The following is a 26,572-nucleotide window of genomic DNA, read 5'->3' on the forward strand; positions in this document are numbered from 1 at the left end:
ACAATTGCTTTTTTATTTTTTTTGTCTTTCACATAAAAGTATTTCTTTCCTCAAAAAGTTGGGTATTAAATTAATTAATTCCAGTTTTAGACCAGATAATATAACTAAGTTTTTCAAAAAGCAATGTATGTGCACATATATAGGAAAGCATACAGTGAACACTCTGCCAGTGCTGGTTCCATCAGATTCAGCCTCTACTACTTAAGCACAAAACCACTGCTATCTTGTTTCTATATCCTTCTAGAATCTCTTGACACATATACAAGCAAAGATTGGTTCTTTCATCCACCCCACACTGCCATCTTTTTTACGTGAAGAGTAGCATGTCGTACATACTTTCCAACATATGTATTTTTAAATTTTAAATTAGATTTTAGAGAGTTTTCCACATAAAGACAGCAGTATCATTCTCTCCCTTACTTTCTACAGATGCAAAGTATTCTGTTGAATGGAGGTACCAGACTTTTTAAAATCAGTTTCCTGTTGATTAACATTTATATTGTTTCCAGTTTTTCCCTATTACAAACTTTGCTTCAATTAATAAATTAAACTCGTGGAAATACATCTGCTTCGGTTTGCTAAAACTGTCAGAATGCAGTACACCAGAAATCGGTTGGCTTTTACAATGGGGTTTATTAGTTTACAAATTTACATTTCTAAGTCTATGAAAATGTCCAAATTAAGGCATCAACAGGATGACACCTGGACTCCAAAGACAGGCCGCTGACATCCGGGGCTCCTGTGTCACGTGGGAAGGCGCATGGCTGGCATCTGCTGGTCCTTCTCTCCTGGGTCTCGTTGCTTCCAGCTTCAGGTTCTGGTGGCTCCTCTCTGAGGAGTGAGGAGAACTAGAATATCAGCAGTACCAAATACTAAAACACATTATAAGGAAACATATTTCCTTAGCCAGAGTTTTCGTAACAATTCTGAGGGTCCTATCTTTAGACTCTCCAGGGCTTTTCTCTCCAAGCTCTCTGGGTGCTTCTCTCTGAATTCTCTGTTTTTTTTCTGTTATCTTCTCATAAAGGACCCCATAAAGGATTAAGACCCACCTTGAATCTGTGGGTCACATCTCAATGGAAATAGCTTAACCAAAAGATCCTACCCACAACAGGTTTTCCCCGCAGGAATGGATTAAAAAGAACACGGCCTTTTCTGGAGTACATGACAGCTTCAAACCGGCACAATATCTATTAGCATAATTTCTGAGAAATAGAATTTTTAGGCCAAATAATTTTAAGCATTTGTAATTTTTAAAGATACAAATTGCATTCTGTAGAGAGTGTACCAATTTATATTCCCACAAGCAAACCTCACCAATAGCGTGTGTCAAGCTTTTGGGTTTCTTTACGTAAAAATGGTATTCAGTGTGGCTTTAATTTTCATTTTTCTTATATGATTGAGGTTGCATTCTTTTCATATGTTTAAGAGCCACTTTATTCATTTTTTTCTCTGAAGTATTCATGTTCTTTGCTCATCATTTTCCTGTTAGGTTGTTGGCTTTTCTCCCCATCTTTTTCTTGAATCTCCTTATATATTAGAATGATAAGCCCTTTGATACAGGAAGTGAAAATATTTTTTCCTAGTTTGGGTATGTATTTTGTCTTTGTTTAACTCTTGTCCTGCAGAGTTTTTCAGTTTTTGTTTTATTTATTGATCTTGTTTTATGACTATTTAATCATGAGTTATAGTTAGAAAATTCTTTCCTACTCCAAGCTTACAAAGGAATTCCCTCAACTTTTCTTCTAATCCTTTTCTTAACCAAGAAAATTTTTACCCGTTTGCAATTTGTCAGGGTAGAAGGTCTAAGGTATGGGTCCAGCTTTTCTCCAGATAACTTTCCCAGTTATCCTAACTAAGTTTATTGAATAGTTCATCCTTCTTCACTCATTTGAGATAGAACTTTTATTATATTTCAAATTTCCACACATATTTATTTCCATTATCAATCTTTCTATTTTGTTCCATCTATCACTTGGTATATTCATAGCCAGATCCATCTGTTTTAATTAATGAAGCTTTTATAATATGTTTAATATTTTGTAGTGCTGATGTTCTAGTTCTCCTCACTGCTTTCCTTAGCCAGAGTTTTCCTAACAATTCTCGTTTGTTAATTTTTTTTTCATTTTTTTTATTAAATTCAGTTTTATTGAAATACATTCACACACCATACAATCATCCATGATATACAATCCACTGTCCACAGTATGATAACATAGTTATGCGTTCATCACCACAATCTATCTCTGAACATTTTCCTTACATCAGGAAGAACCAGAACAAGAATAAAAAATAAAAGTGAAAAAAAACACCCAAATCATCCCCCCATCCCACCCCATTTGTCCTTTAGTTTTTATCCCCATTCCTCCACTCATCCATACACTAGATAAAGGGGGTGTGATCCACAAGGTCTTCACAATCACACTGTCACCCCTTGTAATCTACATTATTATATAATTGTCTTCAGGAGTCCAGACTGCTGGGTTGGAGTTTGGTAGCTTCAGGTATTTACTTCTAGCTATTCCAATACATCAAAGCCTAAGAGGTGTTCTCTATATAGTGTGTAAGAATGTCCACCAGAGTGACCTCTCAACTCCATTTGGAATCTCTCAGCCACTGAAACTATTTCGTCTCATTTTGCATCCCCCTTTTGGTCAAGAAGATGCTCTCAGTCCCATGATGCCGGGTCCACATTCATCCCCGGGAGTCATACTCTGCGTTGCCAGGGAGATTTACACCCCTGGGAGTTGGGTCCCACGTAGGGGGGAGGGCAGCGAGTTCACCTGTCGAGATGGCTCAGTTAGAGAGAGAGAGGGCCACATCTGAGCAACAAAGAGGTACTCAGGGGGAGACTCTTAGGCACCATTACATACAACTTTAGACTCTCCTTTGTGGTAATGAGCTTCATAAGGGCAAGTCCCATGCTCGAGGGCTCAGCACATCAAACCGCCAGTCCCAATGTTTGTGACAACATACGCTAGGGGATCAGCATCTCAAAGTTTAGAGACAGGCCTTACAATTCAGGGATAGAGTTAACTGCTGCAAGAGCTTACAATCTAGGGACTATTACAATTATTGTGTCCACGTTAGGCTATGTTCTAAGATTCAATTCTGAGTTTACACATTGTAGTTAGTCCATACTGGTGAGGCATCATCCCTCTCACCATGTTTTCTCCAACACTTTTACTCCTATATCGTTAGTTAATTTTTACATATGACTTTTAGGATTAGTATTTCTAGTTTCAAAATAATAAAATGAATGAATGAATGAAAAAAACAAAGGTTGATATTTTTGTTGGGATCATGCTGAATTTGTAAATTAACTCAGGGAGTCCTGGCATCTTTAGGATGTTGGGTTTTGCCCTCTAAGAACACTGTATGTGTTTCTATTTGTTCAGTTCTTCTATTACGTCATTTAATAGTTTCATAGTACTGGGGTTTTCCTTCCATTGTATCTTGTAATATATCTTGTGTAAATGAAAACTATTTATTTACACATACTAATTTTATACCCTCTTACTTTTCTAAATTTTCTTAATTTTAAAATAATTCTTCAGTTGATTGTTTTGAAGTGTGTGAGTGTGACATTAAATTTCCCCAAAACAGCTCAGTATATCTGCAGTATATGCCAGTCCCACGTGCTTCTCCTCCAATGTGACACTGATGTGCCTCATCCAGGGGTGGGCTCTGTTCCCCCTCCGGAGTCTGGGCAGGCCTGAGGTTGCCCTTTGTGACTTCCAAAGCCAAGTCCTACGTAGCATACAGCTGTCACCCGGGCTGCACAAATCCCAGCAGCCACATGGGAAGGCCCCAGGTCACAGCCTCAGCCGCCACCTCCGACAGCCAGACTTGGAAGGGAGTGTAGACACGGCAGACACGGAGGGGAGCAGAGACACGCTCCTTCCACCACGCGCTGCCAGAACTGCAGAAACTTGGGGGTTTTGTGAAGCTGCCGTTTTGAGGTGGTTTGTTGCCAGTAATGGGTGATTGGCACAGGTTTTTGTTTTTAGCTTTTCCATTTTAATTTTTACAGCCCTGTGATTACTTTTTCCCTAGTTATGGTATAGGAATAATGACACCCTCAATGCGATAAGTTTCCTCCAAAATCTACTTGCACACCTTGAGCAACGGGCCCAGGGTCAGTCACCTGACTTCACCTGGGAGGGCAGACACTGATGGGTCTCGGAGCACCGGGGGCTAGAAACTTCATGAAGGTCAGGCCCCTGCTTTTTGGGGGGTGGTGGTTCATTTACCTACTACTCCCTGGGTGATTGTGTGTCCCCGTGGGCCTGGGTGCCTGCTACTTCCGGCTCACAGTGCGAGCGGCAGGACGTCATCGGTGAAGGAGCGGGTGCCCGTGGGTGCTGGGGAGACATGGCCACCAGGGACTGCTCTAGGGACCACTCTGGGGCAGGGCAGAAGGAGCCCTGAGGAAAGTGAGTGCACGCATCCTGCCGACTTTGCCAGGTTAAAGAAAACTGTCTCCTGTTTGGGGGCTCGTTGCCACAGAGAAATAAACTCTTGCAAGATGGCTGGCTTCCTACCCACACCAGGACTATGAGGATTTGCTCCAGGAGAAGGAGACCTCTTTCGGAAGCAGGGCGGCGGGGGGAGGCATGCCTGGCTGCGTGGGCGAGTCTCCTCCAAGACACGTGCACCTGCTCACGTCCAGTAGCCCCCCTCCTCCTCCAGGACGCGGCCGTCCTCTGCCCATGGCCCAGCAGGCGGTTAATGTGCTGTGGTGGGCGCTGCAGCCCTGTCTCCTCCAAGGCTTTGGCGCTGACGCAGAGTCACTCTGAGGACAGGGAGGTGCCCTGGCTTTTCTGCTTTGCTGGGTTTCTGCCAGGACTGTCCTACATGAGGGTCCTAACTCCACGAGTCAGGGGCCAAGGTGGGATTCCGCCACATGGTTTCTATAGTGATTTCCCCTATTAACCAAGGTGGGTGGCCCTGAGATTATTTCGGGCCTGAAATGTTAAAATCACAATCTTGGTGTGTTTTTTTTGTTTTTTTTTTTTCAAATTTCAGGTGCACTTTTGACCGTTTTCTTTTCCATCTTTCACAATTACTTCACATTGTGTGTTTTTTTGCAAATATACAGTATACCATTAATTGGGTCTTCCTTTCTGATCTAGTGTGAAAATCCTTTCCTTTTAACATGTGTATTAAGCCCATTCATATTTATTGATATAATAGACATGTTTTACTGGAGTTCTTTCATATTATTTAATGATATGTGGTGTGTTTTCTACATAATCATATCTATTAACTCAAATTTTCTCCTTTAGATTGAAATTTTTAATACTTCAGGGTGCTAAGAATTGAATATTTGTACTGTAAAGTATATACACTCTTACTAACTATTAAACTGTATCTACTTTAAATTATCTATAAATGAATTAAGTCCTAGGAACAACCTAGAAACCTCTCCTCCTTTTAGGCGGGTGCTGGGCCCTCAGCAGTGGCCAGGGGCACCATCAGACTGACTTCGGAAGAGGCTGTAGACAAGGAAAAGGAAAGTGAGAAAGAGAATGTACGGGTATGTGCGAGTGTGGGATTCTGTGTGTGTGAGCGAATGTGTGAAAGTGTGTGTGTGTGTGTGTGTGTGAAGGGGGGGGAAGTTTCTGATTTAAAAATTGTGTATCTTTATGATACAGGGAGAAACCAGGCCCATCTGCAGCAGGTATCGGAAACCAAACAAGAACGGAGACCCAGGGCCGTTGGGATCCAGAGGCGCCATGCCGAGAGCGGGTTAGGGGGGCTTGGTCTTTATTGAAGGTACAGTCTGTATCAAGGAAAAGTTTCACGGGGTTTGTCATGAGCTCCACGAACACCCGGGGCTTGACCAGCGGGACGTATGTATGCCCAGCCGCGAGCCTGTCCCCTCCGCCACGCTGCGGCCAGGCTCGAGGCGCGGCCAGCGGAGCAGCAGGCCCAGGTCCCTCACTCTGCCCTCCGGCCAGCGCGTTCTGGACCAGAAACGGTCGTGTCTCATTCTCCCTTGATTGAGTGGAGTCACAATTCATTCGCAAAAGTGAAAATCCAAAGACCAAGTTTAGCTTGAAAAAGTAGAAAAGGAAAAAGAGAGAAAAAGATGCTATTGCCAATAATGAAGCTAGAAAGAACTCAACGAGGGCAAGTTATTTTGGAGACAGCTGCACTCTGTTTTATATATATATTATTTTATATATATATAAATAGAAGCGTGCCCCGTCGGGGCAGGGGTGGGCGCGGAGGCGCGGCCTTCTGGAAGCCTCCTCCGGTCACGCGTCCTCGTTGGCGCCGTCCACCTCTCCTCTCGGCGTGGGCCTCAGTCCAGCTTAGGCTTGTCCTTCTCCTCTTCCGCACCTGGAGACACAGGCAAGGCCTGGATCTGGGCATCCGGTCAAACGCCAAAGCCGCTGACAAGCCCCGTCTCCCCACTGCTCCCTGCGCCCACCTCCACCGCCCCTTTCTTTTTCTCCTGCCCGTGATGGAAAGTCATTCACAGCTCTCACCAGCAGTGTCCCGGACCTCTGCCCCCTTCCCCGTGAATCGGGCCCCACCCAGCTCCCAGGGCTCCCGGGACTGAGGCTCAAGTCCGCTGCTGACCCCCCTGCCTTTGCACACGCGCCGGCCAGGTGCTCTGCTCCGGCCTCACCACAGGTGTGTGCAGCTCGCGTCGTGTCACGCTGTCCCTTCCCAAGGCAAGGACTCTGGATTCGCAAAACCAAGTCTTTTTCCTTAAAGCCCATCAAGCCCATTAGCCCCAGGAGCTGTCTCTTCCTCCCCTGTGTGCTCTGGGCCCCTCGATGGAGCCAGCTGCCAGCAGAGCTGTGCTTTTCCTTCCTTCCAAGGCTCGGATCCAACCTGGCTGTCCGAGCCCTGCCCACTGCCCCTGCCATGCCGGCAATGCCCCTGTTCCAGAGAGGACCCGGCTCTGCCCGTCTCCTGAACCACAGAGACCCCTGGCAATGCCTTCCCACGGGGCCTATCTTTGGCTCTGAGCCAAAGATTTTGCTTCTGATTCCAAATATCCCAGAGACTTTTGGTTGGTTGTTTTATTAATAAGCACGGACCAAAGAAAGCAAACCTCCTCTGTGTGGGTTTTGTTGGCTTCTCCAACCCACCCCTGCCCGCTGAGGATGGGCCCGGCTGCCCACTCGCGTGGGCAGCCCTCACCCCACGCGGTGCCAGGCTCATGGTGGGAGTGCGGGGTCTCTGTTGAATAAGCAGATAAACCGCGGATGCTGCGAAGGCTTCAGGAGCCTGGGAGGCGGTGGAGCAGAGGCAGGACTCGGTGCAGACAAATTCTAACGTGCCCACCCGCGGGCCACCATGACAGGGCCTGCAGTCAGGAGGATCCCCTCCCCCCAGCTCCTGGGGGGCCTCCTAGGGGGCTGGGGGGTGATGGGGTGGGGGGAACGGGCTGGAAACAGAGGGTCGCGCTTGGATGCTTGGTTTTTATGGACAAGGGGCTGAGGTCCCCACAGGCAGAGTCTATAGTGCTTTGTCCAAAGTACTTTTTGGAAATCCTGTGAGAGAAAACTTCATACTGAGGGGTGAGGGTCTCCACAGGGCAGAGGAATAGGATGGGGGGCTGTGGGTGCAGAAGCTGCAGGAGTGAAGGGCCCTGTGCTGTTCTCCTCTGAGTCTCCTTTCCCCTGGGGAGTCTTGGCAGCTGGGGGGACACTGAGAGGCAGGGGCCAAGGATAGGGGTGTTTGCAGACATGGAGAGGGGAAACATCAGACAGCTGGAAGTGTTTGCAAGGAACAGGAGTCCAATTTCCACCCAAAAGCAAAAAGAAGTGGTCACAAAGCCATGGTGAGATAGCCTCGGTGGCACATGTGGGGAGAGGCTGACTGACCCGAGACAGACCCAGGCCGGCTGGGGGGCTGTGCTCAGACGTGGCCTGGAGGGCCGGGCTGGGCCGAGAGCTGGGTGGGCAGCCCGGAGAGTGGGACCGGCTCCTCTTCTTGCTCCACACCTGCCTGCTACCCCCCACACCACCCCAGACTTGGGCATCTGGGCGCTCTCGTCGCACAAGGCTCTGACATGAACTAGATGGTCACTTCAGATCTGCTGGAATTGGAGACAGCGAGATTTCCCTTAGCTGAAGTACAGAAATATTTCATTGCATCCCAAGAAATTGAATAAAGCCACTTTGAGTTAGCTCCTTTTAAAAGGGCAAATGCTGAACTCTGATTTCTTAGCGTGTTTTAAGAGCTCGTTCTCATTTCACAGCAGGGTGGCCTTTTCAGTTGTTTTCTGGGTCAGGTCCGTGGTGCTAAGCCACGTTCCCGAACTTCTGGTCCCTGCATCTGGGCACTGGGAATAACCCGGCTGGTTGCCAGGCGGAGATGCTGGCATGTGGGGGCACCAAAGATTTCTGGACCTCAGCAGCCTCTGAGTGAAGGGAAGGGGCGGCCTAGACGATGGGCACCTCCTTTCAGCACTGGGGTTCCATAAGGTGATTTTCTCTTGACGTTGACATGCACAGAGCCTGAGCAAGCAGAGGACTCAGAGCCAGTTAAAGCCGTTATGGGTGCCAGGGGTGGGATTCCTTCTTCTCAGGGCCGTCACACCAGCTCGATGGGCTCAACTCTTCCTCACAGGCACACACACATGCACGCACACACACAGCTTTCAAACCGCAGTCTTGAGCCCTGCTGCTGATGGAGCCAGTCTGTGATGTGTCCAGGTGAGGCCGAGGGTCATCGAACTTTCAGAGGTGACCAAGACTCCCGGTTCCCTGGGGCCAGGAGAGGACAGTGCGTGCCCATAGCCAGACCTCAAGATAGCTGATGAGATGCTGACTGTCTGGACTTCTATGTGAAATCTCCTGATTTGTAAACATTGGCTCAAAACCAGAAATCCAACTATGCTCATCTAACAAAGTTTCCCCGCAGGTAAAATCTGGGAGAGGGTATCATTTTGTGACCCCTGTTGTAAATGGAATGGGGAGGGGGGTGGCTGCTTGGCACAAAACTTCTGCCTCTGTGGATTCAACCAGATGGTCACATGTATATCAAATGAATGTCTATTCCTGAAATGAGCCACAGAATATTGGTCAACCTCAACTATGCTACTTCAGAGAATAACTCAAATTAAATTCCACAGATAAAACAGCATACCCTAGTTCACTATTCATTTTTAATTCTTCATTCAAAGCTGCTAAAAAGCTGTATTCTACTGTTCCAGGTTGGGTTTTGCCTCTCCTGGTTTTTGAGTCATCATCTTATAGAAATGAAAGGAAAATGGCCAAATGGCCGTTGCAATCAAGCACATGGAGGACTCAGACAGCCAAAGCTACTTCTTGAATTACACAGATTGGGCATATTACTGCAAACTTAAGTACAGCCTTTCTCCTCAGAAACTGAAAAAGGTTCACATTCCACCCTCAAAATATTTCTGTACGTTAACTAAATACTTTAAAGTTAACTAATAGCAGAAATTTACTATTCCCACTTAGGGAAGAAAATCATTAAAAGATGAATTTCTGGTCCCTCAAGGTGTGGCCTGAACTGAATGTAAAACTGTGATGCTTTTTCTAATAGAGCACATATTGCAATCAAACCAGCAGCTGAGAAAAAAAACTTTTATATTCGTCTGGGCCATTGGGCATCAGCTAATACCCGGGCACGTACAACCTTAGCAGAGCCACGCACAAGGCAGGCTGGTTCCATAAGCACACAAAGGACGAGCCTTATTTGCCTGCTGTGATGGAGCAACTGGCATGGCCAGGTGCCCACTCCCTATGGGTCAGTCTTCACTGACAGTGAGGTCTGGGATTCTCTGACTGTGGCAACGGAAATGCCAGAGTGTCCCTGACATCCCCCGACCATCTTGCCTTTGGGTGCATTTTTGAGCAGGGCTCAAGTCACTACATACACTTTGGACAGACTTTGCCCAGCTCAGGTGAGATTATGTGCCTTGCCAAGATGGAGGCTCTGCCATAAATAGAAACGGAAGAGAAATCAAATCAAAGGTTAAGATATTTCTGCAGCAATGCAGCAGTGCCCTTTGCCTGTCGCTCGTTGCCACCTGCACGCCTTCAATATGGCGGCCGGCGTGGTCCACGTGGCGTGGCCTCCAGGCGATGGCTTAAAACGAGGCTGTCAGGGCGACTCCAGTCAAAGTGTTTGCCTATTACCTATGCAACGTGGGGCCCTTCGGCTGAAGCAGCATTTGTTCTTTATGGACGCTGCCTGCATCTTTCGGTTCACACCGCTCTTCTCCCTCTACAGTCTCACAGACACGTGCCTTTCCTCCCAGGTTTAAATGTTCAGCCGGCTGATAACTCTCAGAGAGCAGGAAGACTTTCAGGTAACTTCCAGCAGCTCTGAGGTGAATATTCTAGTTATACAAATGGAACTCTTCGTAAGTGATCCCAGGTAAAGGACAAAAGAAGTGGCCACCGTGGACTTTTCCCTCCGTCCCCGCCACACCCCTTTGGCCAAAAGGCTCCTTTCACGTCCCCTCAGTGATACTCACTTCTCTGTGTGTCCCAGATGTAGCTGTTCAGAAGCTCTCCCAGCAGGTACAGGACGTTCATTAGGACGGTCGTCGACCCAAAGAAGAGGACCCTGGCTCCCGGGCCAATGTGCTCCAGGAAGGGGTACACCCACATGCCCGTCACGTGGTGCACCCAGCACACCCTGCAGAGGAGTGGGAAGGAGACAGGGTCAGGTCCCCAAGCTGCTCCGTCACCGAGACACGCAAACGTGCATGCTCTCCTCCCGCAGGGGCCGTTCCGAGCTCGCCTCTGCTTCCCGGGAGCTGCCAGCAGCTGGGCAAGCTTGTGGTTGTTGCCTTTGCCTTTTTATCCTAAGGAACTTTAGACTCCTAGAAGAGTTGCAAATAGGTCCAGGGAGTTCCAGGGAGTGCCCTCGACCCCAATCCTCCTAACGCTGGCCCCCCAAATCACCGGGGAGCGAGCAGCTTTGAGGCGGCACAACCAAACCAGACTTTATTTGGAATTGCCAGCTTTTCCACTAATGCTCTTTTCTGTTTTAGTCCCAGGAGCAGATCCAGGGTGATCCCAGGTTGCAGGTAGCTGTCCTGCCTCCCACATCTCCTCCAATCTGGGCGGGCCCTCAGCCTTTCCTGGTTTTCACGACTCTTGGAAGTCCTGTTCAGGTATCTGGAACTGTGGTTCTTTTAATGCCACATGCAATCTCCTTAGCCTCTTTACGTAATGGATGATGGAGCCCTGGGCAACCGCCCTGAGTCAGACCCGGGCGACGCGGAGAGCACCCGGCCGTTGCGCCCTCCAGCCGGAGCCCCGGACGCAGCCCACGTGCGGCAGAGCCACGGCCACTGGCTGCAGCCTGGCCCCCACCTCTGACCTGTGGATCCACACTCGCTTCTTTCTTTTTTTTTGGTCTTTTTTTTTTTTATGTTACCTACTTAATTGCAATGATTCTATTTTTGTTCTGGAGATTTTTTTTTGGTTTAATGGGAAGAGTAGCATCATTAATCTCTACTTTTTTTCCCCCAAAAGTTTAGTTAGAACATTTTCTCCATTTGCTTCATCCTGACCTGAGCGCTAACCGCTGTTTCCAGAATGTTCTTGGGTTCATTACTTTATCAACTATGGTCAATTTTGAAGACTAAACAAAATGCAAATTTTTGCACAAGGAATAGAGATGACTTTTCTTTTCTTTAAATTACTTTATTTATCAAATAAAAAAACATTTCCTTAATGTTCTTAATATTAAGAAATGTTCTTAAAATTATATGTTTTAGGGGTCTTCACACACCTTGAAAAATTGGTTCTTGGGAAGGGGCAAAATATTATTCTGTTACGTATGAAGCAGAGGCATAGAAATATGTACATAATACATAAACAGAGTATACAGTGTATCTGTGGCATTAACGTTTCATGGAGTGGCCATTAGGGGAAATGGGGAGGCTGCAATCACAGAAGAATGGTTGAGAAACTGTCCAGAGGGAAGAGGCACCCAAACGTCCATCCAGGTCAACCCCAGTCCCTGCCCTACCAGAAGGTTCCACCAAAGAGCCGGGCGAGCTAGTCACGATTCAGAAACAATCTGGAGGCATTTATGAGAATCAGCAGTGATTAAACCATCAGAGCTCATCTATGGGATTCTGATCCATCATCTGCTGTTGGTCCATAAATTGGTGGTGGTTTTATCTTCATAATCTTGTCTAACTACTGGAAGCAGACGGTGTGCAGCCCTAAGGGGGCTTATCAATTTCCATACGGATAAGGTGCAATGCCCCCCAAATCTAAGACCATAAAGCTGTCACTGGTTTTGCAAATCAACTTGTAAAGGCAGAGTCAGACTTACTGTAAAACCGTTTCCTCAGAGAGGCCAGCTAGGAGCCACTCACACTGTGAGACACTTCAGATGCCTGTTCCTGGAAGAACGGACCTTTGTCTGCAGCTGTTAGTCACGGCCCTGCAGCCAGGCCCTCCCTCCTTGACGTGTCTGCAGAGTGCTCTGACAATGCAGGAGAGATGTCAGAGCAGGACTGACCCCATCCCATCTGCTGCTGGTCGGCTCCCACTTCACACCTCAGCCCGGACCTCCCCTCAACTCAAGCTGCCCCCGGATGTCCCCCTTGGGATGTCTAACGGGCATCTCCAGCTCCACAATTCCAGCGTGTCCCATCATTCCTGCACCTGCCACCCTATGGCAAACACACTTCTCCCACATCTGTCTCCAATAAATATTTGCTGCATTCCTCTGGGGGTGGCTCAGGGCAGGAAACAGGGGCCATCTTTGACTCTTTTTTTCCTCACAACATACTACCAGTCCGTCCTTCGATCCTAGAAGCTCTACTTTCTGAGTACACCCAAACACCTCCTTCTCCCCATCACCATCAGCCATCAGCACCCCACCCCGGAACCAGTGCTGGAGCTCCCCAAGCCTCTGTGCTTTTCCCCTGCTCCTCGCGGTCTGCACCCCACAGGGCGGCCTGAGTGATGTGGATGGGGTATGCTGGGTCACGTCGTGACGCCGGAGGCCCGATGCTCTGTTTGCCCTTCGCTTGGAGTAAAGTCAGAGCCCCAACATGAGTCTTCCAACCCTCCCCGAATTCCACGGTGCCCCTCGTGGAACCCCACTACCTGCCACTCTGGCTCCACCTCAGACGCTACTTCTCCCCTCCTGCCACACTAGCAGCCATGCGGGTCCTGATTTTACCCTTCTCCCCACTGCCGTGGGTTTTCACATTCTCCTCTTTCTGACCCACCTACTAGTCAAGTTCTATTCGTCCTTTATATCTTGGCTCAACTGTTGTAAGTGATACAGCCACCACTTACTCCAGAATTTCTCCCTGATCCTCCAGGTCAGATTTTATAAGCTCTTATGGAAACATGAATCTCTTTGATTTTTTTTCCCATTTAAGACACATGTTTATTGAAGTTAAAAAAAATTTTTTTTTGGAACCAGACAGAAAGATTAAAGTAGACAAGGATGTTGTAATCTGACTATATATAGTCTCATTCTTGCTGGAGTAAGAAATAGCTGAGCAAAGAGGGAGGAAAGGACCGTCTAGCTGAAAGGAACAGCACGTCCAAAGGCCTGGAAATGAGGGAGAGCGCCTGGGTAGTCAAGAAGAAAATTTTCATTGTGATCAAGGGAAAGAAGCAGGAGGGGCAGGTGGGAGCCCAACTATGGGTAATTTTCTAAAACCACAGTAAGACTTGTGGACTTCACCCTTGTATGGACAACAGGAAATCTATAAATAAACATGAAATAGATCAGAGTGACCTGGAAACCAATTGTATCAGAAACGGCAGCAGCCAGGACTGGAACGGCAGCATTAGATAGACTTAAGAGGTATTTAGACCCACATCTACCGACCTGTAGGTCACAAGCAGTGGTCAGCACTGAGACGGCTCACGCCAGGTCACGAGAGCTGGCTGCTAAATTTGGAGGAAGTTTGAAGCTGGTTGGTTGGTAGCTTGAAATCAACCATGGTGGGAGTTTTACACTGGGGATATTGGCAAATGCTACACATCAGCACCATCCTCCTCTCCCACCCCCTAGAAGAGCTGATTGCTACACATTTACCAGTAACCCACTGGTTACAAGCATTTAAACAAAAAAACAAAACAAAACAAAAAACAGAATAGAACAGAATAAAGAATAGAAACTATCAGAGCATATAGCGAAGGTAAAAATTGTTTTGTGAAACTTCTGTTTCGGTTATGTGTGTGGGTGTGTGTGGCAGGATGACTGGGTCATGAGTTATTTCTAAGCTAGGAGATAGAATTAAGAGGACTTGGTGATTGGATTTAGGCACGTAGGGAGTGGAGTGGAGTGAAGGATTAATCACAGATTTCTGGCTTGATTAGCTGGGTGGAGAGCGCTGCTGTGTGCTCAGATAGGGATGCGGTGAGGGAGATGGTTTGAGGCTGACGAGAACTTTGAGTGTGTTGGATTTGAGGTGTCCGGAAGATATCCAAGTGGAGAGGTCCCGATGGCTGTTAGCTACCTGGCTCTGGACTGAAGAGAAAGCACTCATGTGGTGGAAGTCTGTAGAGAGTTTGAGACCTCCCAGGAAGAGTCTGGGGCAGGAGGAAACCCTGGAAAAGGCCAAGATTTAAGGGATAGGTGGAGAAGGACAGTGTAAAAAGTCCAAGAAGGGTGGTTTGGTGACATGGAAGGAAGCCTTCTGTCTTCCTTCTGGGGTGTCTTGAAGCCAAGGACAAGTAGCTCAGGAGTAGAGTGGACAAGATCTTTTAGCACATTATCCTTGAGTATTGAGAATAATTAGACAACAGGGCATTCCAGCTCTAAAGAGGAAGCAAGGCATTTTTCAGATTCTAAGTGGTATTTGTTTCATTCGAATCTACTTTGGATGTTGATTGGGTATGAATGACAAATAAGAAGTAGAGCAAAACTGTCCTTATCAAGCTCAGTGGTGCTTTATGCCGAGCGGCCGAATTTCATCCTCTCACGTAGACCATGAGCTGCGGTAGGGACTGGAGCCCCCAAGGAGCTGCAGGCAGGAAGACAGCCCATCACCCCCTTTTCGGGCTCTGTCACCCTTATTTATCCTAGACTGACATGGTGCCTACCCTACCACTCATGACACTCCAGTTCTTACGACGACTGAAGACTTAACAACTGCCTATTTCTCCCCTGGAGTTAGAGAGCTGGGTACAGACAGAGCTGGTAGGACACAGTGTCGTGTGCCAGAGCTGACAGCCAGTTCCACTGCACGTGACTGCACGTGTGGCGACGGGCGCTGCACTCCTCGCTGTATGTGAACAGCTCTCGGGACAGATTTTATATTTGTCCCATTTTACAGATGAGGCCACCGAGCGGAGGGAGGTTGCACAGCCGGGGAAGGGGCCCCAGCCCTCGGCAGCCTGTCCCCCAGGCTCCTCAGGTGCCCAGGCCTGGGAGGAAAGTCTACTGTGCATTCTTCTTTTTTCCAACTGACTGTAAAAGTAATTCATGCTCATAAAAGAAAATAGGTGAGATACGGCAATGTTGCAAGTTATGAAATAAATCACTTTTGGTGACGTTTTAACACAAGAGTCTCTTATCAAGAATAGGAATCAGAGTTTACAGCTTCCCTGAAGGGAGGTGGGAGCAGCTGCAGGGATAAAGCTTCCTTCACAGAAGTTGTGACAGTGTCGCACCTTGTGTGCATCGCACCCACTGGAATCGCGTGTCCTGCTTGGCAGGAGGTGTGGGGGGTGGTGATGGGCACCGGCTACCGGCCCAGGGGCTGGGGGCCTCTGGGGGCCCCTGGGCAGCTCCCACCCGAGGCTTCCAGAGGCCTCTTCAAGGGCAGCTTTGTGCGATGTGTGGTCCGAACGCCGATCCTGAGCGAGCCCTTCTTCAGACCCAACCTGCTAACCCCAGGGCCGATCTAAAGCTCCTCGGGCCGCCCCCTGAGTACTGATTGCCTGCAGGCTGGTTCTTGCTACAGTTTTGGGAATCTGGAATTTGGCTGGAGTTTCCTGGGATTCAGGAATTCATTCATTTATTCAACAGGTATTTATTGAGCCCCTACTCTTTGCCACGGGGCAAGCAGGAGTGCGGGCGCAGAGCTGTGCCCTAGAGGAGATGGGCAGGGGGGCGTGGGGAGGGGGTCCAGTAGGGCTCTCTCTGACCGGCTTCGGGTCCCAGGACTATATGACGACACGGCCGAGAGCAAGCCGACCTCCTCGGGGACGTGTGTCGCAGCGCCAGAGAACAATGCGCCCACACACAGGCAAATGCCCAACAGAGGGGCAACCTGGAGGAGTGCTGGAATATTCTCTAGCTCAGCGATGGATAGGATTACAGAAACCTATTTTCCATATATTGTGAGTTTGATACAGTATTCTTCATGACACTTGTAAGGCATAATCACAATGTAAGATCCATTAAAGTCTTCCCAATTTTCTCAACGGAGTTAATCCAAATTTACAGAACTTGGGGGGACTCTATACACAGGGCCCCGCTTCGTGGGCCTGTGGCCTAGAGCCTGCTCTGCTGTCTTGAAACTCTTAATTTTTAAACAAAGGACCACACGCCTTCATAATGTACTGGGCCCACAAATGACATAGCCAGTCCTGTCTACACAGCTGCGTTCACTACACTTCAGGCCAACTTCAGGTTCATTCCCATGCCCGCCAGGTCACCTTGGTTCTATCTAACTTTGTGCCTCAGTTTCCCCTTCATTAAATTTCACCCACCTTAAAGATGCAGGTGTTAGATAATGTCACATTCTTAGCACCATCCACGTACAGTCGATAAAAACAAGCAGGCAGAACAAATGAAAACACTTTCCTTTGCTAACCTTTTCTTATGCAGAAATACATATTTGTCTGTCCGTCTCACACACAAGGATGTTTTAAGGCTACAAGGTTCTCCACCCATCCCAGGGGACAGAGGCAGATTGTGTGTGCCTCCCAGAACGAATTCTGTAATGAGCTAATGAGGGAGTGTGTTTTCCTCCTGATTCTAAATCACAAGATGGGAGTGATTATCCATAAAGACAGGCCAATATCCACCCCACGACAGTTTCCTCCACACAGGATCTGGCGCCTGCCTCAGCTGGGATCCAACATTTGCTTCCTTCCATCCCCACTTTCTCCGGAACACCAGCCTCTGGTGATGCCTCCTTGGACACCATTGCATTTGAATTCCCCGTAATAAAGCTCAGGACTGGCTTTGCTTAACTTCAATCACTCGGACCTCCTCAAGCACGTTGGTGCTGAGTATCCAGCGGCACACTGAGCATCGTGGGGAGCAGGGGACAGGCAGTGTGGTCAGCAGGGGACCAGCGATGATGGCCCAGGTGGTCATCGGAGTGGGCTGCAGTGGCCCGAGGCAGGGACACAGCTCAATCCCACTCCTGAAAACCATCAGTTTCCTTATTTTGCAGAAGTGATCTCCAATGTTTCTCTAGCATTTTTTGTGTTTCTTCCTCCACTAGAATCTTATTTTAGGACTACAAAGTTCTGGTTATACCCTCCCCGACAACATCTTCCTTGGACCTCCAAGCTCTCTCTCGTCGCCAACCTTCTTAGACAAACAGTGATTTTCCAGACATTCCTCGGGGACTGGCACCAAGTGACAAGTCTCAGTGGAGCCAGTTGTGCATTGTTGGCCGCATCCATCCTCTGTGTGCTACTCCAGCCACTGCTAACCATTTCTTCTCTTTCTCATTCCATGAGTCTGCGCCGGGGCCTGGTGTGTCGGATGTGAGTGTGGCAGTCTGTGAGGTGGACAGGTTAGGGTTAGTCCACCTGTGACGGGCTCCCAGCGGGCAGAGGGCGGGCCTCGGACACACTCCCACCTCCACCTCTCACCGCCGGGGAGGGCGGCACAGTCAAGTATTATTTTTCTTCAAGTTGAGTCGAGGAGTTTCTCTTAAAAATTTATTTTAATTTAGATCAAAGATAAACCTTCAAACCTGCCCCTCCCCATGCCCTGTCCTGGACCCCAGAGGAAGTCACAGTCAACCCTTTCAGCTGTTTCTTCTGGTTTGTACCTCCTTATTTCTTACTAATATCTGTGTACTGTCGTTTCTTAATTTACCTGTTTTAGATATTACGACTTCCTAACATAAAATATATAAGTTCAGTCTTCTTACAACCCTTTCCTTCTTTCTTTCCCTCCATTTCTTCTACCCAATATAGTTATATCACATTTGGGGGAATGGCTCAATCAGCGTGCAGTAGTCACATTATCGTGACTATGTACACTTGATCCATGGCTGGATCAAGCAGATGATTAATATTATGTTTTATTTCTCATGCACGTTTTTACTTTTTCCTTTAAAAAATCCGTCCTCCTTATTGCATACCTGTTGGGACTGAGTCCTGCCCCCACAAAAGGCCTGTCCTGTGGGCGTGAGCCCGTTTGTAAATCGGACCTTCGACAGTGTTATTAGTTAAGGTGTCCAGACTGAGTGAGGGTGGGCTTCGCTCCAATACGGCTCACGTCCGTATAATCTAAGGAAATTGGAAGCAGAAAGAGAAGCCCGGGGAGCAGCCAGGAGCTGGAAGTCAACCGAACCCGGGAGAGAAAGGAGAAGACGCCGCCATGTGCATCACCACCTGATAGAAACGCCGCCCGTTGGAGGACACTGGCCCAGGAGGGAGCACGTCTTCCACCCCCGCAACTGTCTGCCAATAAATTCCTCCGGTTAAGCCAACACATCGTGCCATTTGTTTTAGCAGCCAGGAAACTAAAACAATAACTATTGCTAACTTAGTCCCCAACTTTTCAATAACTCTCTCAAACACCCATGAGTAATTTCCTCAAACATTGACCCGTATGCCATCCATCAGTCTCATCTGCCATTGTTTCGAAGCGCCACCATCCTGCTCCAACAGGGAGCCGAGTTCCCGAGGCCCGCAGCCAGCCTGCAGAAGGAGCTTGGCTTTGCCATGCTGTTCGTCACAGCCCCTTTGGTGGAAGCCACATCTTCCTCTTCCGTATTAATCGTCTACACTCCCTCACGCTGAACCCTCCTCAGGCAGCTTCCTAGGAAAGGAACAGGGGAGGTGCATTTTCTTTCAACTTCTTGCATGTCTGAAAATGTCTCTACTGGACTCTCAATGGACAGTTTGACAGAATATAATATTCTGGGTTGAAAATAACCCCCCCCCCATATTTGGCAGGTATTGTTTCACTGTCTCTTTAGCACACAGGTTCCTGTCCCGATGCTCAGTTTTGACAGATGCTTTTGAACACACAGTCTTATTTCTCTTTCCGAAAGCTTCAGGGATCTTCTCTTTATCCCTCTTTCTTCATTTATTGTGCTGGTCACTTGGTGCCCTTTCAAGCTGGACATTCCTGACACTTAGTATTGGGCCTTCTAGATTGATTTTATATATATAAAACTTTTTGTTTTGATTTTCTATCTACTTTACTTTCTGAGAGATATCATCAAACTTAGTTTTTAATCTATTGAAATTTTATTTCTGCTATCAAATTTTTAATTTCCAAGAACTCTTCCTGGTTCTCTGATCTTTTTCTTTATTCCATCTTGAGTTTTTTTTTTTAAATAGAATTTATTTTTTTTCCTTTTTTTTTTTTTTAACTTTTTTCTTTTCTAAATCAACTGTATGAAAAATAAAAAAAAATTAAAAAGAACTTACAAAAACATACAATAAAAGAACATTTCAAAGAGACCATAACAAGGGAGTAAGAAAAAGACAACTAACCTAAGATAACTACTTTACTTCCAACGTGTTCTTACTCTACCCCAAGACAGTAACCTAATATAGCAACATTTCTGTGAACCTGGTCCCACCATACCCATCAGAAATCAACAGACCACAGTCATTCCTGGGCATTCCCAGAACATTAAATTTACCCATGATAGCTTATCTGTTCTTCTTGGATTACTGTTCCCCCTTCCTTAATTGTTCTCTATCACTAGTTCCCCTACATTCTACATTATAAACCATTTGTTTTACATTTTTCAAAGTTCACATTAGTAGTAGCATATAATATTTCTCTTTTTGTGCCTGGCTTATTTAGCTCAGCATTATGTCTTCAAGGTTCATCCATGTTGTCATATGTTTCACATCGTTCCTTCTTACTGCCGTGTAGTATTCCATCGTGTGTATATACCACATTTTATTTATCCACTCATCTGTTGAAGGACATTTGGGTTGTTTCCATCTCTTGGCAATTGTGAATAATGCTGCTATGAACATTGGCGTGCAGATACCTCTTCATGTCACTGCTCTCCGATCTTCCGGGTATATACCGAGAAGTGCAATCAATGGATTGAAGGGTATCTCTATATCTAGTTTTCTAAGGAACTGCCAAACTGACTTCCAGAGTGGCTGAACCATTATACAGTCCCACCAACAATGAATAAGAGTTCCAATTTCTCCACATCCCCTCCAGCATTTGTAGTTTCCTGTTTGTTTAATGGCAGCCATTCTAATTGGTGTGAGATAGTATCTCATTGTGGTCTTAATTTCCATCTCTCTACTAGCTAGTGAAGCTGAACATTTTTTCATGTGTTTCTTGGCCATTTGTATTTCCTCTTCAGAGAACTGTCTTTTCATATCTTTTGCCCATTTTATAATTGGGCTGTCTGTACTATTGTCATTGAGTTGTAGGATTTCTTTATATATGCAAGATATCAGTCTTTTGTCAGATACATGGTTTCCAAAAATTTTTTCCCATTGAGTTGGCTGCCTCTTTACCTTTTTGAGAAATTCCTTTGAGGTACAGAAACTTCTAAGCTTGAGGGGTTCCCATTTATCTATTTTTTCTTTTGTTGCTTGTGCTTTGGGTGTAAAGTCTAGGAAGTGGCCGCCTAATACAAGGTCTTGAAGATGTTTTCCTACATTACCTTCTAGGAGTTTTATGGTGCTTTCTTTTACATTGAGATCTTTGGTTCATTTTCAGTTAATTTTTGTGTAGGGTGTGAGGTAGGGGTCCTCTTTCATTCTTTTGGATATGGATATCCAACTCTCCCAGCCCCATTTGTTGAAAAGACCATTATGACCCAGTTCAGTGACTTTGGGGGCCTTGTCAAAGATCAGTTGGCCATAGATCTGGGGGTCTAGCTCTGAATTCTCTATTCGATTCCATTGATCTATATGTCTATCTTTGTGCCAGTACCATGGTGTTTTGACAACTGTGGCTTTATAATAAGTTTCAAAGTCAGGGAGTGTAAGTCCTCCCATTTTGTTTTTCTTTTTTAGAGTGTCTTTAGCAATTTGAGGCATCTTCCCTTACCAAATAAATTTGATAACTAGCTTTTCCAAGTCTGCAAAGTAGGTTGTTGGAATTTTGATTGGGATTGCATTAAATCTGCAGATGAGTTTGGGTAGAATTGACATCTTAATGACATTTAGCCTTCTTATCCATGAACATGGAATATTTTTCTATCTTTTAACGTCCCCTTCTATTTCTTTTAGTAGAGTTATGTAGTTTTCTTTGTATAGGTCTTTTACATCTTTGGTTAAGTTTATTCCTAGGTACTTGATTTTTTTAGTTGCTATTGAAAATGGTATCTTTTTCTTGAGTGTCTCTTCAGTTTGTTCATTTCTAGCATATAGAAACATTACTGACTTATGTGCATTAATCTTGTATCCTGCTACTTTGCTAAATTTGTTTATTAGCTCTAGTAGCTGTATTGTCGATTTCTCGGGGTTTTCCAGATATAAGATCATATCATCTGCAAACAATGACAGTTTTACTTCTTCCTTTCCAATTTGGATGCCTTTTATTTCTTTGTCTTGCCAGATTGCCCTGGCCAGCACTTCCAGCACAATGTTGAATAACAGTGATGATAACCATTAAGTACTATGCTGGCTGTGGGTTTTTCATATATGCTGTTTATCATATTGAGGAAGTTTCCTTCAATTCCTACCTTTTGAAGTGCTTTTATCAAAAAGGGATGTTGGATTTTGTCGAATGCTTTTTCAGCATCTATTGAGATGATCATTTGATTTTTCCCTTTTGATTTGTTAATGGGTTGTAATACACTGATTGATTTTCTTATGTTGAACCATCCTAGCATGCCTGGAATGAACCCCACTTGGTCATGGTGTATGATTTTTTTAATGTGTCTTTGGATTTGATATGTAAGTATTTTGTTGAGGATTTTTGCATCTATATTCATTAGGGAGATTGGCCAGTAGTTTTCCTTTTTGGTAGCATCTTTGCCTGGTTTTGGTATTAGATTGATGTTAGCTTCATAAAATGAGTTAGGTAGTGTTCCATTTTCTTCAATGTTTTAAAAGAGTTTGAGTAAGATTGGTGTCAATTCTTTTTGGAAAGTTTGGTAGAATTCTCCTGTGAAGCCATCTGGCCCTGGGCATTTATTTGTGGGAAGCTTTTTGATGACTGATTGGATCTCTTTGATTGTGATTGGTTGGTTGAGGTCTTCTGTTTCTTCTCTGGTCAGTCTAGGTTGTTCATATGTTTCCAGGAAATTGTCCATTTCCTCTACATTATCCAGTTTGTTGCCATACAGTTGTTCATAGTACCCTCTTATAATTTTTTCAATTTCCTCGGGATCTGCAGTAATGTCACCTTTCTCATTCATTATTTTGTTTATATGGGTCTTCTCTCTTTTTGATTTTGTCAGTCCAGCTAGGGGCTTGTCAATCTTGTTGATCTTCTCAAAGAACCAACTTTTGGTGTTATTTATCCTCTCTATTGTTTTTTTGTTCTCTATGTCATTTATTTCGGCTTTAATCCTTGTTATTTCTTTTCTTCTACTTGGTTTAGGATTGGTTTGCTGTTCATTTTCTAGCTTCTTCAGTTGATCCATTAGTTCTTTGATTTTGGCTCTTTCTTCCTTTTTAATTTATGCGTTTAGTGCTATAAATTTCCCCCTCAGTACCACTTTTACTGCATCCCATGGGTTTTGGTATGTTGTGTTCTCATTTTCATTCGTCTCTATATATTTAGCAATTTCTCTTGCTATTTCTTCTTTAACCCACTGATTGTTTAGGAGTGTGTTGTTTAACCTCCAGGTATTTGTGAATTTTCTAAGTCTCTGAGGGTTATTGACTTCTAATTGTATTCCATTGTGGTCAGAGAATGTGCTTTGAATAATTTCAATCTTTTTAAATTTATTGAGCCTTGTTTTATGTCCCAGCATATGGTCTATTCTGGAGAAAGTCCCGTGAGCACTAGAGAAGTATGTGTATCCTGGTGATTCGGGATGTAATGTTCTATATATGTCTGTTAAATCCAATTCATTTATCAGATTGTTTAGGTTTTCAGTTCCTTATTGGTCTTCTGTCTGGTTGATCTATCTATAGGAGAGAGTGATGTGTTGAAATCTCCCAAAATTATTGTGGAAACATCAATTGCTTCCTTTAGTTTTGCCAGTGTTTCTCTCATGTATTTTGTGGCACCTTGATTGGGTGCATAGACATTTATGATTGTTACTTCTTCTTGTTGAATTGCCCCTTTTATTAGTATGTAGTGACCTTCTTTGTCTCTCAAAAGATCCCTGCATTTAAAGTCTATTTTATTTGAGATTAATATTGCTACACCTGCTTTCTTTTGGCTGTAGCTGGCATGAAATATTTTTTTCCATCCTTTCACTTTCAATTTCTTTGTGTCCCTGTGTCTAAGATGAGTCTTTTGTATGCAGCATATTGATGGTTCATTTTTTTGATCCATTCTGCAAATCTATACCTTTTAATTGGTGAGTTTAATCCATTTAAATTCAACATTACAACCATGAAGGCATTTTTTGAATCAGCCATCCTATCCTTTGGTTTATGTTTGTCGTATATATTTTTCCCTCTCTCTATTAATATCCTTTAATGTACCCATACCGAATCTCTTTAGTACTGAACCTTTCTCCATGTCTCTCTCTCCTTTCTTTGTTTCTCTGTCGGTAGGGCTCCCTTTAGTATCTCCAGTAGGGCAGGTCTCTTGTCAGCAAATTCTCTCAGCATTTGTTTGTCTGTGAAAAATTTAAGCTCTCCCTCAAATTTGAAGGAGAGCTTTGCTGGATAAAGTATTCTTGGTTGGAAATTTTTCTCACTCAGAATTTTAAATATGTTGTGCCACTGCCTTCTTGCCTCCATGGTGGCTGCTGAGTAGTCACTACGTAGTATTATGCTGTTTCCTTTGTATGTGGTGAATTGCTTTTCTCTTGCTGCTTTCAGAACTTGCTCCTTCTCTTCTGTATTTGACAGTGTGATCAGAATATGTCTCGGAGTGGGTTTATTTGGATTTATTCTATTTGGAGTTCGCTGGGCATTTATGATTTGTGCATTTAAGGTGTTTAGAAGATTTGGGAAGTTTTCCCCAACAATTTATTTGAATACTCTTCTAGACCTTTACCCTTTTCTTCTCCTTCTGGAACACCAATGAGTCTTATATTTGGATGTTTTATATTATCTATCATATCCCTGAGGTCCATTTTGATTTTTTCTATTTTTTCTCCCATTCTTTCTGTTTTGCTTTCATTTTCCATTCTGTCATCTTCCAGGTCACTGATTCGTTGTTCAACTTCCTCTAGTCTTGTACTACGAGTATCCAGAATCTTTTTAATTTGGTCAACAGTTTCTTTAATTTCCATAAGATCATCTATTTTTTTATTTAGTCTTGCAATGTCTTCTTTATGCTCTTCTAGGGTCTTCTTGATGTCCTTTATATCCTGTTCCATGCTCTTCTTGATGTCCTTTATATCCCATGCCATGGTCTCATCATTCATCTTTAGTTCTTTAATTAGTTGCTCTAAGTACTGTATTTCTTCTGATCTTTTGATTTGGGTGCTTGGGCTTGGGTTATCCATAGCATCTGGTTTTTGCATATGCTTTAAAATTTTCTGTTGTTTTTGGCCTCTTGGCATTTGCTTAACTTGGTAGGGTTCTTTTAGGATTTGTAGACCAATTGAAATCCTTATCTCTAATTTGTCAGGTCTACAGCTTCGTGGAGTACACTTTCTGTGACTAACCAGCAGGTGGCATCTGCGAGCCACCTGTTCCCCTCAAGCCAGTTCTCCCCCACTTTGCCTCTGTGGTGAGTTGGGGAGTAAGTCTTGTGGGGTCCAGTTGGTGTACCAAGCTTGCGTGTGTAGTTGGTGTTGCCCACCCTGTATAAGGGGTGTGTGCCTGGGCGGTCAGGGAGGGGGGCCGCTCTAACAACCAAATCTCCCTGGTGTTCCTGGAGTTTTAAAGCTGCTGCAATAGTCTAATCCTTCAGTTCAGTCCTGCCACAGTTTGTCTCTGCCACTGACCCACAAGTCCTTGGTTTTGGCGTGTGGCCCCTGAGACTTGCGAGTCGGTCTCTCTTCCAGCCCTTGCACCCCCTGGTCCTCTGTTGAGGGATGACTGTGCTATGTCACAGGTGAGTGCCGTCCCCCCAGGGTGGTTCTGGGCTGCCGGTCTGTGTAGGGAGGCTCCCAGTCTGCTGAAATGATGTCTGAATGGGGCTTGTTAATTCCCACTGCTCCTCCTTCCCAAGTCTGGGACAACCAGGTGAGGGTGCAGGAAAGGCTAATGTCCATGCCCAATTTTGTGGTGTATGTGTGTTATTGTAAGCATTCTGTCACATTCTGTTGTCTGGGGCAGCTCTGGGCTATGGGGCCGGTGATGGGCAGGAGTGTTTCCTGTCCACCAGGATGATGGCTGTGAGAGGATGTCCCCCTTTTCTTGGGAAGTTGTGGTGTTTAGTGAATTTTCTCAGCCCCTGGATTATTGCCTTTTGTCTCTTGCTCTTGTCTTGACCTGCCCAAACTGCAAGTCTTTGAGGCTTTCTGTACTGGGCTTCTTAGAGTAACTGTTTTAGAAAATGAAAAAAATATTAAAAAAAAAAAAGAAGAAGAAAAAAAGGGCCCTCCCGGCAGATCTAATGCGTTATTGAAATGCTAAGAGTCAAAGCAATTAGGGCTATTAAGGAAAGATCCAGGGGGCAGAGAGATCAGTTTTTCTTCAGGTTTTGCAAATGAGCCTGCGGGCCTGAGCTCTGCCCTTCCCCTTTCTATGTTCACCAAACTCCAAAAAGCATCCGCTTTTATTTTTGAGTTTGTCTTGCTGTTTTTTTCTATGCCTGTCTCTTCTCTGCTGGGCTGGCTGCTCTCAGATTCTCTGGTGTCTGGTCACAGTCTATCTATGGTTGGAGTTTGGATCAGTAGAATGAGTTTCCGATAAGGGCTGCCACTGCAGTTCTCCCTTCTCCTTCCCGGAGCTGACAGCCCCTCTTCCCACGGGACTGAGCCTGGCAGGGAGGGGCGCGGGTCCCCTGGCCGCAAAAACTTACAGATTTCGCTGATCTCAGCAGTTCCACGTTTTCATGAGTGTTGTATGAAGTATGCCCAAAGTCAGATTGCTCTGTGGTGTCCAGTCCACGCAGTTCCTGGCTTTCTACCTACTTCCCTGGAGGAGTAACTAAAACATACACCTCACCAATCCACCATCTTGCCCCGCCCATAGAACTTATTTTTAGAACAATTTGGATTTATAGAAAAATTGAGAGTTCCCATGCATGCCACACCCAGTTTCCCCTATTATTAACATCTTGCATTCACGTGGTACATTTGTTAAAATTAATGAACAAATATTGATATGTTATTAACTAAAGCCTATTGTTTATGCATAATCCCTTCATTTTTCCCTACTGAACTTTTTCCATCCGGGATCCCATGCAGAATTCCACATAACATTTC

At 45.3% G+C, this 26,572-nt stretch overlaps 1 protein-coding gene across 6 annotated transcripts in view; it reads right to left on the reverse strand.

Moving 5' to 3' along the window:
* Positions 1-504: 504 nt before the first annotated feature.
* Positions 505-26,572, reverse strand: part of AIG1 (androgen induced 1) — a 231,146-nt gene continuing 205,078 nt past the window's right edge. For 2 of the 6 annotated variants that reach the window (XM_037844381.1, XM_037844382.1), the window contains exons 4-5: positions 10,475-10,638; positions 3,105-6,348 (exon numbers count right to left, since the gene is read on the reverse strand). In XM_037844381.1, coding sequence (XP_037700309.1) covers positions 6,311-6,348; positions 10,475-10,638 — 202 coding nt within the window. In that variant the 3' untranslated portion in view covers positions 3,105-6,310. Of the gene's footprint in view, positions 832-3,104; positions 6,349-10,474; positions 10,639-26,572 lie in introns of those variants that run through there. The other 4 variants (XM_037844379.1, XM_037844378.1, XM_037844377.1 and 1 more) reach the window with 4 other exon arrangements.

The sequence above is a fragment of the Choloepus didactylus genome, chromosome 7, assembly GCF_015220235.1.
Source record: "Choloepus didactylus isolate mChoDid1 chromosome 7, mChoDid1.pri, whole genome shotgun sequence".
In the NCBI taxonomy this organism is placed as follows: domain Eukaryota; kingdom Metazoa; phylum Chordata; class Mammalia; order Pilosa; family Megalonychidae; genus Choloepus; species Choloepus didactylus.